A 16,577-nucleotide genomic window follows, 5' to 3' on the forward strand; every position below is an offset into this window, starting at 1 on the left:
TTTTGAATTTAACCTTTCTGTGCTTTATAAAAGTAGAATTATCTTCAGATGCTAAGAGATGTTCAAAGAAAGCCATGGCTATTAAAAGTAGACAGCTGCCTAATACTGACATTGTGAGAGCATAGGTATGAAATGTAGTATGTCACTATTCACACACCATGAACTTGCATCATTTACATGGTATTTTATTATAGTTTATTGTTTATAGCATGAGTAGTCTGAAACTTTCAACCTGCAGATGAAAGGAATGTAGATGACCGTACTGTGACATATAGTAATGAAATAAAATGATTGGTCGTTTACAAACGAATGTATACAATGAAGAGATTACAAAAGGTGTTGATCTTGTGATTGCATCTTAAAAGTTGAAGATTTCTCGGATATTTCATCTAACTACACTACTCTGGGATTTATTCGGCTAAAGTTGTGTCTAGACTTGTTGAAGTGTCAGAGTATTTTTAAATTTAAGCACCTGCAATGTGAATTCACCACAGATATGCTAAGCATTGGACAATATATTCATTTATACAAGTTGATAGGCCTGGGATGGAGCTGTGCATCATTACTTCTTAACCCATTTCATTCAATAATCTTTAATTTAGCCTACATAACATAAATTTACATTTGCAGAGTACAACTGTGATTGATTTACATTTCAGCTATTTAAACCCTAATCTTCTCTGGTGCTAAGAGAAGTCTAAAAGCAGTCTGGTCCAAAAAAGATCATAGATTATTCTGCTTGTACTAAACATTAGGGAGATTCTCCATTTTAAGATGTGTTCAGCGAATCAACAATTGTCTTTACCAGCTAACTTACAACTCTTCATTCTATCTATTATTTTGCACCCTACTGTATTAATTGTTCCTTTATTTTATCTCCATTACAAGTGACATGGCCTTCATCTGCATTACCAGTACATTTATAAATTGAAAACCTTCAGAATGATCTTGTTATAAACAGTGAACTAAAAAGCCATGAATGTCTGAACGGGGACCATTCCAGCTTTTAGAATTATATTATTACAAGTTAAAATAAGACTACAGATATGGCATAGTGGGTTTAAACATTTGATTGAAGCATAGGGATACCTTTGTAACAATAAGAGCAATTTAATAAATAGAACTAATAACAGAGAAGTGGTAGAGTCCCTTTCATTTATATGCATCTGACAGCTATATTTTTGGACTGCTTTAATTTTAATTCCTGAACTAACAGTGAGTTGGGCTTGATCACCTCCATCACGTTTCCAGTCCTATGTGATTCTATATTTCTTCTGTAACTTGGATTTGTAAGCATTCGATAGAATACTTACGATAATTGATGAAAAAAATAATAGTGTTGTAGAAATTAATCCAAGAGCCTAACAAAGATGAGCAAGAACATTATAAGAGTAGCAGGAATTTTAACTTAGCACTAAAAATCAGAACAAAATACCTTCTATTAGTTTTGAATACATTCCACAGCCTATAAATAGAGAAGCTATTTCTATATATTTGCCTTAACTTTACATGATTGTAGAAATAGCCTATAAATATAAGTTGTAGCCTATAAATAGAGACAATAGCATCTCTATTTATAAACTAGGGAATACAAGTTAAAATCTAGTAAAAGGTATTTATGGAACAGCTTTCATTATATTTAATTGAGGAAATCATATATTTTAAATGTTGCACAACTAATATTCTTACATTTGCATAGACCACTCAGAATGTTTTCCAGTATATTCTTTGTCATTTGTAATTTTGGAAAGACCTATATATACACTATTACTATTACTTTGTTCCCAAGAAAAGATAATGAAGATGTTCATTATCTGAGAACAGATAATGAAGAGATAATGAAGATGAAATAAGCTGTTTGCTTATTTGCAGAGGCAGTTCTTGTTATCTACCAGACAAGTGGAGGAGTGGCTAAAATGAGCAGAGCAATTTTGGATTTATAAAGGCAACTTACTCAAATGGCTTTTAGGGAGAAAGGATTCTATAAAGACAAATATTTGTTATCTGAAGTGCATGTATAATTAGCAATTATGAACTGTTTTGTGTTCTACCAGATTCGGTAATGACAAGCAATCAAGAAGTGGAATTAGGTGGCAGTGTCACTTTGAGATGTACTTCATTACAACAGTCTAATGTTGACCAAGTTACATGGACCAAAAAAAAGAATGGAAATGATGAAAACATTGCAACATATAAGAAAGATACAGGTTCAACTGTTTTAAAACACAAAGATCGGATCAATTTTATAATTTGGAGCCCTAAAGATACTGCTATTCATTTGTCGAATGTGAGCACAGAAGATAATGGTTGCTACGAGTGTTCATTTCTTGTGTTTCCTGTAGGGCCTCACATGGGGCAGCCCTGTCTTTCTGTTTATGGTAAGTCTGCCCAAATAAAACTAGCTTCAATGGGGGATTGATCAGGCCTTGTCTTTAAATGAGGCATTATTACAATAAATCATGTGCTTTAGTTGAGGGTATAGAACACTAAATTATGCAAGGAAAAATAATAATCAATAGTCCTCACTCAAGACAAATTTAATGGAATTTTATAGAAATTACATCAGAAAGTCCACATTCATTTTATTTTGCAAACATTTGAGGTTTTTTGTTTTGTGAGATTTTTTTTTTTTTGGCTACTGCAACAATGCAGTTGATATCTCTTACAGTAGATCTAATTATTACCACTCATATAATGCAGAAACAGTTTAGTTCCCTCCAAAAGTTTAAATCACAATACCTTGCAGTTAGCTTAAATTAGAAGATATTGTGTATAGCACTATATTTGGCATCAACCAAATATTTTGAATACTTCACACAATCTCTTGGATATTGTCTAAGTTTGATATCAATTGAAATACAAAACATTTGGAGAGCAAAAAGGATTCTATCTAGATTAACAGGGGATTATGTTATCGGGCACAGGACTGATTTGTATTTTATTGCATAAAATATAAAGAGACCTAATGGTACTTTCTATGATATTTGAGGATGTTACCTAGAAATGATTACGGTATGTGAATTTTCTAGCCAGAAGTCCACTTTCCATTTGAAAGAATGCATATAATCTAGTCGTTTCCTCATTTACATTTTATTGTTCCCTTGAGCTCCTATACTATATTACAAGAGCCCTATGGAATGGATATAAGTCTATAAGTGCTACTATTATTGCTATACTAATCAAGTTTTGATCTTGTGATGTGTGTCACAGATGATCTCAAAACATCTATAGACTACAACATCTCTGATAATCATTTGCGTGCCAAATGTTTAGCAACTGGTTTCCCAAGACCAAATATTTCATGGTTTCCATCAGAAGGTGAAAAGGAAGAAAAGGATATCACAAACCCAAATGGCACATTATCGGTCATAAGCAACATTTTTACAAGCAAATCAAATGTTGAACAAGGGCTGACTTGCCACATTTCTCACAGAGGAAAAATAGAAAGTATTGAAGTGCTAGGAAAAGAACTAGGTAAGTTAATAGAACAAATAGGTCCAATAATAGCACTTTTCAAAAAGCTGGTAAAACTCTATGTCTGTATGTGGGAGAGTGTTTGAAAATCTTATTTCTGCTAATATTTTTTTTACTTATAAAGGAGAATATTTGTAGCTCAGGGTTGACATGAGGAGTCCTTGATGCTCTCTGACCTTGCTTGTTTTCTTGCAGATATTTCATTACCCAAACTAGCTAACATCATCAGCGCTAGTAAGGAGTACAGTTTGCTATCAATGGTGGCTTGCCCTGTTGGTGTTGGTGGAGGTGGTCTTAGAGATTCTTTGGTTGGGCTGTTTACTGTTTGGCTGTTTGGCAGTTTCTTGATTGGGGTATCATTTATTTGATTGTTGGTTTGATGTTAACCTTGGAGATAATCTACAGTATGATCGTCTGGATGCTGGTTGCTGGTGGAGAGATGGTTGGGTCCACACTGTTCCTTTTTAGGCTGGGTGAATTTTGCAGCCTGAATCTGAATCTATCTACTGGAATAGAATAGAAAAGAAAAGAAAAGAACAGAACACAACACAACACAACACAAAGTTTGGCTGTTTGGCAGTTTGTTGATTGGGGTATCATATACTTGATTGTTGGTTTGATATTAACCTTGCAGCTAATTTACAGTATGATGATCTGGATGCTGATTGCTTGTGGAGATGTGGTTGGGTCCACAGTGTTCCTTTTTAGGCTGGGTGATAGTCTCTATTGCATAGTCTATAGATGTTGTTAATGTCTATGTGTCTATTAGAGGCTGATTTGTCAGAGTACCAGGCTTCTAGAAATTCTCTGGTATTTTTGGACTTGGTTGGTCTAGGATGGTCACATTTTCCCAATTGAAACTATGGCTAAATATGTCTATATGTTGTGAAATTAAAGAATGTTCATGATGAAATTCTTTAATTGTACAACATATAGATAGATTTAACATCTCACCAAATAGAGGTCCCTCACCAATGGCAACTGCAACACACCTTCTTTGTAGGCTTTAATGGGGTGGATTGATGGAGTTTCAGTAATATGGATCCCATTATATACTGTCAGCTGCAGTAACATTCTCTTTTTTCCCCATGCAGACGGTATCAAAAAATATTTTCCTGTGATACCAGTTGTATTGACTTTGATTCTTCTGATCCTGGTTATTGTTTTGGTTGTATGCTGCTGGAGACGACAAAGGAAAAAACAGAGAGGTAAATTGTTCAGTTTAAAAAAATAATTTGTCAAGCATTTTTATCTTTAGTACTTTACTACTTGATTTCATGTAATAAATTCTCTTCATATGATTACAGAATATAAAGTTGCTTGGATTATATCAAACAAATATAATGGTATGGGATAGTTTGCCCCATCCTACTCATTACATGTGCACTAATATATTAGAAAAGAGCACAATCCATAATACTATATTGGAACAGATACTAGTTCCACTCAATTTTTTTCTTTGTTCTCCCTGGTAAAAGTTTTTAAAGATCTCTAAAAGACATTTCAATCCCACTGACTGACATCGTATCAAGTAGATAAAACATATAAATCCTTAAGATACATCTATGCAAGCATTCTTTAGAGGCACTTTACTTGTACATTCTAGTTCCCTACCATATTTGAAAGAAGTTAGATCTTGGAGGGGAGAAAATATTAGATATTGTTTTTTTTGAAAGGGATGCCAATAAAGATGCCACTGTTGTATAATTATCCAATTTTTTATCTTTGTATCAGCATTATAAAAGTACGGAAGCCACCCCCTGAGCCTCCCTCTCTTAACTGACTGTTCCCTAAGCAGCATCTCTTTACCCCATCTCTCAAGTTCATTCCCCACATGCTATTAACATCGGATGACTTTGGACTGGAGGAAAAAGCAGGTTTGAGTCTGGTTTGGGCCTTGTTAAGTAGCAGGTTTGGACCCAATCAATATTTGAATGGAAGATCTACAGGGAATCGCACGACTGTGGGCTAAACTGGAAAGAAAATTATATGAATGTATCCAAGAAATCACCACAAGATAAATTTGACCGGGGAGAGGTTTTACTTTCAATAGCAGCTTATGTAAACATCAGTGAAATAAAAGAAAGGGGCGAGGTCAGGTTTTTTACTGGAGAAATACATCCTGCTACTGTAATACACAGTGCTACTGTTTTGGAAAAGGTCCCTTTCCATTGTCCATCAAAATAAAGTGTTTGAGAGTAGAAAAAGCCATTTTTGCAACTGATTTGTAAACCTTAGTGGGCATATTGAATATTCTTCCCAGAATGCTATGACCCCCTACAAAGAATGTAAGAAAAAGTTAACCCAGATTGAGCAAAAAGTGAACGGACTTGCACGAAGAGTTTCTGGTTATTCGAAATAGCATCGCTTCCCCTCAGTTTTCTCTCCCTTCCCTTTTGTATGAATGGTTCTAACTGCTTATTTAATCCTCAGCATCTCCTCTTCTTTCTACACATTCAGGAAATGGGTTTTATTAGCCTTCCTTTCCATTTTTCTTTTGTCAGGTACAAGCCAAAAGCCATTACAAAAACAAGCAAACCTCCTTGTTGAAGTGAGAAGGGAAAAAAGGATCATTTTAAATTACGCCAGCACTAAGCAGTGCTGGAGTACTTCCCCCCAATGTAATATCCTATTCATTATTTTTATCTTACCTTATATAGTTTTACCTTTGTACTATTTTTACTAGTACTTTTTAATGCAAGAAAGTACAAGCATTTCTTTGTTTGCGGAGTGTTAAATACATTAAAAAAAAACAACTTTTTACCATACAGTGTATGTGTGTCTTCATATGGAAAAGTGCCCATACTGGCAGAATAGTTAATTTTCAGTTTTGCAAATCATTCTTCGTTTCTATGTTTTTTGACCATAAATAGATGACGACGATGACGACGGCAATGAAAGATTTAGAGAATTTATGGGGGGGGGAAAATCATGAGCGATAAGAGGTTCTGAATGTGAGAGTTCACCATACAGAAAACTGCTAAAATATGTTTGGAACACCAACTTTTCTTAACTCATAAAATTGATAGCGTATTTGGGAGTATAGAGGTAGTGTGGGAATGTCTGGCTTTTTTTGGAGAGAGATCTTGAAATTCGAAAGGTCGTATTTACACAACTGAATGCTTTGACGGGAAGCGCTGGGGTGTGTTTTCCTGCACATTTTTATCTTGAAGCCACATGTCATTAGGAAAGATAATGCCAACTTCCTTTCATAAAACAAAGACGTCTGATATGAATTTTGAATGTATGATACTTAGATATATTTTCACATGCTCCTTTCTCCCATCTCTAAGATGCATTAGAAAAAGTATTTTATTGCATGGTAACTTCAACTGCCCTGAAAATCAGTTTGCTGTAATTTATGCTGAAGAAACAAGGAATTTAAAATGATCCTCCCCCCCCCCCCACACTTCAAAAAGGAGGTTTGCTTGTTTTTGTAATGGCTTTTGGCTTGTACCCGACAAAAGATCAGTGTAGAAAAATGAGAAGGAAGGTTAATAAAACCCATTTCGTGAATCTGTAGAAGGAAGAGGAGATGCTGAGGATTAAATAAGCAGCTAAGGGAAGAGAAAAAAGCTGAGGGGAAGTGATGCTGCTTTGAAGAATTAGCAACTATTTGTGCTAGTTCACTTCAGTTTCTGCTCAATCTTCGTTAAATTTTTCTTCCATTCCTTGCAGGAGTTATAGGATTCTGGGAAGAATATTCAATATGCCCACTAAGGTTTACAACTCAGTTGCAAAAATGGCTCTTTCTACTCTCAAACATTTTGCTTTGATGGAAAATGGAAAGGGATCTTTTCCAAATGGTAGCATTGTGTAATAAGCAGGATGTACCGGTATTTTTCCAGTAAAAAACCTGACCTTGCCCCTTTCTTTTATTTCACTGATGTTTACATAAGCAACTATTGAAAGTAAAACCTCTCTCCAATCAAATTTATCTTGTGGTGATTTCTTGGATACATTCATATAATTTTCTTTCCAGTTTAGCCTACAGCCGTGCGATTCCCTGTAGATCTTCCATTCAAATATTGATTGGGTCCAAACCTGCTAATTAACAAAGCACAAACCTGCATTTTCCTCCAGTCCAAAGTCATCCGATGTTAATAGCATGTGGGGAATGAACTTGAGAGATGGGGTAAAGAGATGCCGCTTAGGGAACAGTTAAGAGACAACAGCTACATAATGGGAGGAGAGAAAGTGGAGCAAGAAGCTTAGGCTCCCTGGGTTATTGGATTATAAAGGTGATGGCAGGAGAATTCCACTTTCAGATTTGCAAGATGCTGTTACTGTAGTTTTACAATACAGTAGAATTAGCTTATGTGCTTGAGTTTACTTAATGAGCTTTACATCCAGAAAGTGGATTTAATACCATTAAATTCCATTGTGTTTGGGCTAGAAGGGACTTAAATTATTAGTAAAATATAGATTACATGATTTTAGAGTAGATTAGGGCTTTGGAGAAAGAACAAATAAATTGAAGAGAGAAATGCTCCCCAAAATAAGCATTTAAGAATAGTTTTCTTGGATATCTATACAATCTCTTCTGGACTCTGATATAGGTGGCACAAAGGACACAACTCTTTGATCATAATATCACAATTCTATGAAAGCATAATGTTACTTAGAATTCTAACTTGAGAACATTTCACACTGCATTTTGTCCTCTCAGTACCCTGCTAACAAAATCCTGACTGATAAAGGTATGTAGAGGCTAAATCAAAGGGACAAAACAAAAGTACATGGAAACATTTTTCTGCCATCAATTAAAAATTTTTTTTGTCAATATATTGTTATGGTTAATTGCTAAGGGTAATATAAGGGAGGGTATTGGGGAAGGGGAGAATTTGAAGGGAGAATTTTGTAGTATAGGTAAGATTGAAGATAAAAGAGTAAGCAATGGAGTAGACTGTTTTAAGAGTGAAGGGTATGCAGTTTGTAGAATGCTGCAAATAAAGAGTTAGACTAAAGGCAAGAGATGGGACACAGGATGTGGAGATAGTAGGGAAGAAGAATATGGACTGAGCAAAGATGGAGCTTAGTGGAGGTAAATGTAAGACAGAGTTATTATAGCCCATCTCAATAAAAGTAGTTTTAATCTTCCTTGGAGATGATTTTGGTCTGGTCTACCTAATGAGGCTGACAATCCAACTGGTAGATTGAAAATTTGCTCCCTGGGAGAGACAAGGCGTAATGAGTAATGAATGGCATTCCATATTCATTGAGTAGGGAAATGAGAGGAAGATACCTGTCATATTATAAAACACTAGCAGCAGAGGTGTATAAGGAAGGTCAGAAGTTCTGTGAAAATTTGAGAGCAAGGCTATTAGGAAGTTATATGAATGGGGTAGATAGTGAGTATTGTGGGTAGGATTGTCGTAAGGGTTGATAGATGGATGTTTGGATAAAGATTATCATTCAGGGGTGTAGATGATTGACTATAAATTGGACATAGTGTTTCTACAAAAATGCTCTGCATATTATGGTCAGAACCAGGAAAAACAAATAGTACAAAATACTAGAATCATTGATGAGGGAGGGCAGTATTGACATAATGATAAGCAAAGAAATGTATTTCAGGAAGCACTGGATAGATGATTGTAGGAGAAGGAAGACCCACACATTGGGGAAGACCTGTTCTTTTTAACAAGTTGTTCCAACCATGGGCTAAGATAGCTGAAACATTCGGTACCTCTGAGTTATGTTGTGCTGATGTGGTATTACCCTAGAAGACTATTCAGAAACAAGTAGATCCAAAATGTAATTGCCCATTTATTGACTGTTGTTTGGTGCCAAGGAAACCCAACTGCTGCTTTCTAATTGATGTGCTTCTGGGTGAAATTCAAAGTGTTGCTTTGACTTATAAAGCCCTATGTACTTTCCCCTGAAGTATTTTCAAGACTGCCTTCTCCCACCAGAATTAGCCCACCAATCTGATTTTGAATGTCTTGGGAGGAGCGTCTAGTGATTTCCCATTTTTGTGGAGTAGGTGGGCTGAGGATCATAGATGCTATTTTTCAATGGCCATGTTTTTGCCCTGGCATTACCGCCAGGAATTCAAACTCCACTTTCTAGAGGTATTCAATATAGCACATACTATTTCAGAGAACTTATGGAAGTTGAAATAATGTTTGGGTGATGTCATCATAATAGTTTGCAATGTTTGTCTTAGTTTTTACCATGAATAATTTTATTATTGTTCTTTGTCTCTTGATGGTTACATACCATGGAACATGCTGCTCCCTAGAGGGACACTTGGCCCTTTCTTTTCCAGCGTTCTGGAAGACGTGGAAAACAACATTTCAGCTAGCTTTTAATTCCTTGCAGTAAAAATAAGCAACGTGATTAATGTTTTAGTATTTAAATGATTCTCTGGAGACACATATTTCTTTTGCTCTTGTTTTATTGATGAGTTTATTTACACTGCTGATTAGGATAGAATAGAAATATTATTAAAAGTAAAAACACTGAGAAAAATATCATTTGCCACAAAGAATTTAACCGAAAGATCAAGGGACAAAATCTTACAAAAATAAATGAAAAAGATTTAGAAAAGTGAGGAAGCTCCACTTACATTAAACAAGATGAAAAAAACAAAACAAAATTGAAATATATAAACTATGTCTGTTCTCTTCTAGGATTCTAAGGGATTCAACCAGCACCAGTCTACTCTATGGAATTGAAAAACAATCAACCATGCACATTATGAAGGCAACAACAGTTTAAATGAATATGTGATCCAAGTTCTGCTTCTCTACTTGCCTTAAAAAGATGTTTACATTTCTCTGTTGACATCGTTGAGTTTTCCACACTACAGTGAAATCGATTGGCTATTAGCTACCAAATCATCCAGCCAAAAGAAAGCTTTCAACAGTGACCTAAAATTTTAGTGTGTTCAGTGGCCGATTGTGATCATCCCTATTCCTAGAAATGTGGAAGAATGGCTAGATTATCTGGACCACTGATCAGATTCATGCTTGGTAGCTAGAGGAAAGTCTCTTCTTCTCTACCTTCTTCTGCCCGTCCAGTACAGTGTCAAATATAGATTTCCTAGAGTTTAGAACTGTACAATTTTTAATAGAAAATTTGTTCTATATTTTTATTATGGCATTCTATCAGGAGTGGTAAAGCTTTTAAGTCTCTGGACTTAATTTTATTTGAAGTTGTTTGTGAAAGTTTCTGCATATGTGCATTATTTATAAACAAATGTCCTACAGGTATTTCTCACATTATTTTCCTAAACTATTTGTAGAATACTTCTTTATACATATAACCATATAATATAATATTTGAATAAAATACCACATAATATATGTGCCTATTAGTAACATGGATGTGCTAAATGCGCAATAGTCAATCATGCTGCTACTATAGGAGGCAGGAGACAACTGACTAGAGAAGCTCTCATCCATCAGACATATTTTCCCTTTTAAGTAGAGAATTCCAGATATTTTCTGAGGCTGACATTCAGTGTTCTGTGCAATACAGCTTATACGGCTGTTCTGAAACGAGGAAAGAAACATACTTCATGTTTTAGCTAAAGAATAGGTAGCTTTCATTTAGTGATTACAACTTAGTCCAGCAACTCAATTATTCAGTAAACTGTTCATTAAATGAAACCGCACTGTGATTACAATTTTATTTCACTTTTTGTTGCTTTACAGAACTGCAAGGGTTAATACAATATAAATATTGTAATTTTTTTAAAATCAGCATCACTATTTGGTATAGTGGTTAAGGCTGGCCTAGACACCAGCAGCCTGGGAGTTCTAGTTTCACCTTGGGCATGGGCATGGAAACTGGTTGGTTGATTTTGGGCCAATCACATGCTCTCAGCCCCAGTTGCTTCACAGGGTTGTTGTTGTGGGGAAAATAGCACTAGCAATAGCACTTAGACTTATATGCTGCTTCACAGGGCTTTATAGCTCTCTCTAAGCGGTTTACAGAGTCAGCTTATTGCCCCCAACAATCTGAGTCCTCATTTTATTTACTTTGGAAGGATGGAAGGCTGAGTCAACCTTGAGCCTGGTGAGATTCGATCTGCCAAACTGCTGGCAGTCGATGATTAGCAGAAGTAGTCTGCAGTACTGCAGATATAGCCTGCAGCCTGCAGGAGGAGGGCGGAGTATTAGATACAGTATGTTCACTGCTTTGAGTTATCTACAAAGGTGGGATAAAAACTTAGCAGAATAAATAAGTAAATAGCTGTGAATGTGGCATTTCTAAATGAGGCATTTGCTAAATGAATATTACCTGAACATTTCCTTAAATAATTCAAAGTAATGACTTTTGCTTATTTAATAAAATGTCATTTGTATGCAATTCCAACAATTCCTGGGTGAACTTGAGAGAGTGCTTTCCTGGTTATTATGTTTACAATATTGGGCTATGTCCTGGCTTATTAAATATTGGTTTGTTGAGTGAGCTATAATTGATAGGTTAACCAAGTGCACCAAGCCAGACAAACTTCCTTATGGCTTCTCATTAGCTTTGGACATCAACTTACTGACTTTTCCTTGCTATAGAAGTCTACGTCCTCCAAAAAATAAAAAAAACAAACCCACGAAAACCAAAATCTAATAGTCCTATTTCTGAAAACCTGCAGGCAATGATACTTGGCTTAGATATCTCTTTGCTATAAGTTGATGTTGTAAATCTAATGCATCTAGGTTCATCTGCTTGCTTTGAATGTATTTTTAGCTTTTAAAATCATTTTAGCTTCATCTATTACTCTTACTGTGTTTTATTATGAGTTACTCTATCTATACGTTACTGCTATTAATAGCACTGAGTTTATTACTGAGTTTCGTATCAGTTCCTATACCATGTAATGGAAGCAGTTGCACACTCTCACTTTCTTTTCAAAAATGTCATGCTGTATAAAATTTCAGTTTACTGGAAGTGTCTTTAATTATTATTGTTCCATCATACATCTGTTGATTCCCAAAATGCAAGATATTTGCGACATGACTTTATACAACTGTCACACTAAGCTCATTTTACTAATCTGCTGGATATTGTAAGAAACAGAAAGGATGGTAACACCACTTGTAACAGCAGAACGACTATCAGGTTTCAGAAAAATGACTTCCATTTCAGTGAAGCTAACTGAAAAGAAATAATGATGTTATGATGTTTTAAAAATAAACAATGATTTACTTAAAAATACAGGAGACGAGCAAGCTATTAATTAAAGTAACAGCCAACACTAAGTAACATTCCACATTTAAAAGAGTGGTATTTCCACTGCAACTTTAAGACTATCAATCAGTTTTAATATCCATTTTACATTAATTAGTTTTGAATATTCTCCTACTGCAGTGCTACATGGATATATTATGACTTTCTCTGGAAAAGTACGGTAGACCTACATGCATACACTTATATGGAAAGACTAGCTGAATTTACTGAAGAATATTAAATACAAAGTATACTTCCTGTTAGCTTTCCTTAAATCACAATGGGCAATATGGGGAGAAGGGGAAGACTTGTTGCAGGTGATTATAGATGTAATACTTTTACTGTTTCCATGGGTATCCACCAGTAGTGGGTTTCAAATTTTTTAAAAACCTCTTCGGTAGGTGTGGCCTGCTTTGTGGGAGTAGCTTGCTGGCCATGTGACTGGGTGGGAGTGGCTTGCTGGCCATGTGACTGGGTGGGAGTGGCCAACAAGTAAAATGTGGTGAAACTCACTTAACAATGCTCTTGCTTAGCAACCAAAATGTTGGCTCAGAAACTCTGGCATTTGAAGCACGGAAGTCTTAAAGCTGTCAAGTTACAAGATCCTTGCACCCAGGGGTGTTCAAACTTGACAGCTATAAGACTTGTGGACTTCAACTCTCAAAATTCCTCCTCTTGCTCTTCATCTTGATGATGTGTGGACCGGTGGGGGGAGGGAGCTGGAACCGGTTCTAAACGGCACTGTAGATTTGTGGAACCTCTTCTATAGAAGAGGTTAGAACTGGCAGGAACCCACCCCTGGTATCCACATATTGCAAAAGATCTTAAAAATTTAGAGTGACTGAACATTGAGCATACAAATAGGTAAAATATTGCTAATCTGTGGAGAAAACAAATAAACATTTATAACAGTAAGCAGAGGTGGTATTCAGCCGGTTTGCACTGGTTTGCCTGGACTGGTAGCAGAAATCGTGGGTAGGCCTGCCTACCAGCCCCGGCTCTATGCTGTCCTATTTAGGCACGTTTTTAAGGCCGGGTGCATGTGCAGAAAGCCCACACACGAGCAAAGCACATGTGTGGAAAGCTAGGTGCATGCATTGAAGGGGTGCGCGCACAGCAAACTGGTGGTAACAAAATGTGAAACCCACCGCTGACAGTAAGCCTATTTGATTTAGGTTAATTTAACAAAATACTTCAATACTGTTATTAGAATGTTCATCTAGAATTAGAAACAAACTATCCTACCATTAATTAGTTTTGAATATTCTCCTACTGCATGTCCTTGCATGTCCTACTGAGGAAATGTACTGCGGTTAAGTTAATGGAATAAATCAATCATTGTTCTTTTAAATCACATCACTTGGTATAAATGGGTTGAAGAAATAAAGGCAGGAAGTTGTGAATTTTGTAAAAATTATTTCCATTTCCTGACCCAGATCTGGAGACAGGTTTTTGTCAATGTCATTCTGGGTCTACCACAATTTTATTTGCAAAAGTGGAACACAAACACACAACAAATATTTTTCATTGATGTGTTTTAGAATTCCGTCAGTAAAACTGTTCAGAATTTGCATCGTATGTCAACTGTATTTAAAATCTCTGTCACAAGATGTATTTTGCTTTACTTCTCTGCCAAATGGGCTTGCTACACGCCAAAGATTCTAGAATATTTTGCATCACCTTGCTAGCTCCAGGATTTGAACTTCCTTTATGCAGTAGTATACATCAAGCATGCAAATGAAAGTTCTGCAACATTTCATTATGACATTTTAAAAAATTCTCTATTTTTTAAATAAAAAGGTGAAATACAAAATAAATGAAAAAATATGTAAAGAACATACATGAAAAATTCTATATTTATAGAAAAAATCCAAAAACATTGAAGCTATTCCTGGTATCTATTTTCCAAAGAACTGATTCAGAAAAATACGTTAAAAAAAGATTTCAAATAATCAAGTTCAAAGCAAATACCTTTTGAAAGCTAAAGGAAAAATAGACAAATTGTTAGCCAACTAATGCCAGAATAAACAAACGTTTTGGAATTAAGCAATAAAGTAAATTAAGTAAAAAGAGTAAAAATCTTCAGATGCAATTGCTTGCTATCCTTCCTCTCTGTGAATGGTAAGGCAGAGAAATCACTCTCTCTCAAGAAAGTTATGCAGGCTTGTTTTGGAAAGATTGGATTTCCACAAGTAAACTTTTCTTCCATTCCACAACTGCTACAAATCTTTGAGATTTTGCCCTGCCCTCTAAAATAGGAACAGTGTTCTCTTTTTCCATATTCTGATCATGACATTTACAAATTTAGGCATGCAGAAACCTTGGGTTATATTTTCCTCTCAAAGCAGAGCCAGTGTTATTTCAGCACAACATATTTTAGGCACAGATGTTAGGAAAGGATAGGATGGGATGGGTTAGGTAGGATAGGGTAGGACAGGACAGGACAGGACAGGACAGAACAGGACAAGTTAGAATAAAATCATAGGGCTGGAAGGGACCTTGTAAATCTTTTAATCCAATCCACTAGTGCAACTATTTTTTGCAGAACTGCTCTTTAATGCAGCTGTTTACAGACCAGTAAAAGTTGCTATTTTTACATCATTTTTTCACCTCTTGGAGAGGTTAACCACTCTCAAATAATGTGTAATAATTTAAAAAAACAGAAGCAAAACTTGGCTAGTAATCAACTCTCTACATTTCACGAACTTTGGAATTTGTTCTTCTTTTCAAACTGGTGAAGCAGAAGATTTTCTCAGCATTTTTGATGGACTCTGGGTGCCAAAGTTCATGAGAAATTTGCACTCATTTTGGCTTCTTTCCTATATATGTTTGTTTCAGAGAAAATAGCAAAGATATGAACATGAATCACGTCAATTAAGAAAACATGCCTAGGGCATGATTCCTTTTAGGGCACAAATAAAATTTGGGGCCATTTTATGTTGTTGTTGGGCTTGAAATATACTACAAATTTGCAGCAGTATATTGAAGTAAAAAAGCTTAAAATAGAGGAATGGCATGCTTGTAGTCTGTGAGTTTTCCTCCTGAGCATTGCCCTGAGTAGTTTCTATTTTTAGAAGACTAGCAAATCATGGGAAATGTCCTCCCACTTGTAACAGCAGAACGACTATCACGTTTCAGAAAAATGACTTCCATTTCATTCATAGCAATTTAATGTCAATTTATAGCTGATTATACATTTGAGTGTTCCTTTGGAGAGATATCTTCAAATTTTACTAAGGAGTTAAAGCTTTCTGAATTATTTGCTGTCACCTAATGGCAGATAGAATTTTGCAGTCTGAATCTGAATCGATGTACTGGAATAGAATAGAATAGAATAGAATAGAGTAGAGTAGAGTAGAGTAGAGTAGAGTAGAGTAGAGTAGAGTAGAGCAGAGTACAATACAATACAACACAATACAATCAACACAATGTTTGGCAGTTTCTTGATTGGGGTATCATATACTTGATTGTTGGTTTGATATTAACCTTGCAGTTAATCTACAATATGATGATCTGGATGCTGATTGCTTGTGGAGATGTGGTTGGGTCCATAGTGTTTCTTTTTAGGCTGGGTGATAGTCTCTATTGCATGGTCTATAGATGTTGTTAATGTCTATGTGTCTATTGGAGGCTGATTTGTCAGAGTGCCAGGCTTCTAGAAATTCCCTGGCAATTGGTCTTTCGTCAGGTATAGCCAAACAGTAAACAGCCCAACCAAAGAATCTCTACATTTCACCAGTTACATCATCAAATCTTCAGCTTTACTATTTTTAGCATAATGTTTTTCTTAGGTGCTAATATTATAGTATATATGTTAATTCCACTCTTCAACATATTTTATGGAGTGGGAGAAAATAAAATTGCCTGAGGAAGAGACAAGGAAGACCAGGAGATAAATAAAGAAGAGAAAAGAGAAAGAAGGCAGG

At 35.6% G+C, this 16,577-nt stretch overlaps 1 protein-coding gene across 4 annotated transcripts in view; it reads left to right on the plus strand.

The window, feature by feature from the left end:
• The window catches only part of LOC309392272 (OX-2 membrane glycoprotein-like), a 15,146-nt gene extending 2,774 nt beyond the window's left edge, over positions 1–12,372 (plus strand). For all 4 annotated transcript variants that reach the window (XM_081953332.1, XM_081953333.1, XM_081953331.1 and 1 more), the window contains 4 exons: positions 2,055–2,378; positions 3,211–3,474; positions 4,569–4,682; positions 10,110–12,372. In XM_081953332.1, coding sequence (XP_081809458.1) covers positions 2,055–2,378; positions 3,211–3,474; positions 4,569–4,682; positions 10,110–10,117 — 710 coding nt within the window. In that variant the 3' untranslated portion in view covers positions 10,118–12,372. The remainder of the gene's footprint in view (positions 1–2,054; positions 2,379–3,210; positions 3,475–4,568; positions 4,683–10,109) is intronic.
• The last annotated feature ends 4,205 nt before the right edge of the window (positions 12,373–16,577 follow it).

This window comes from Natrix helvetica, assembly GCF_964273705.1.
Source record: "Natrix helvetica genome assembly, chromosome: 4".
Lineage (NCBI taxonomy): Eukaryota > Metazoa > Chordata > Lepidosauria > Squamata > Natricidae > Natrix > Natrix helvetica.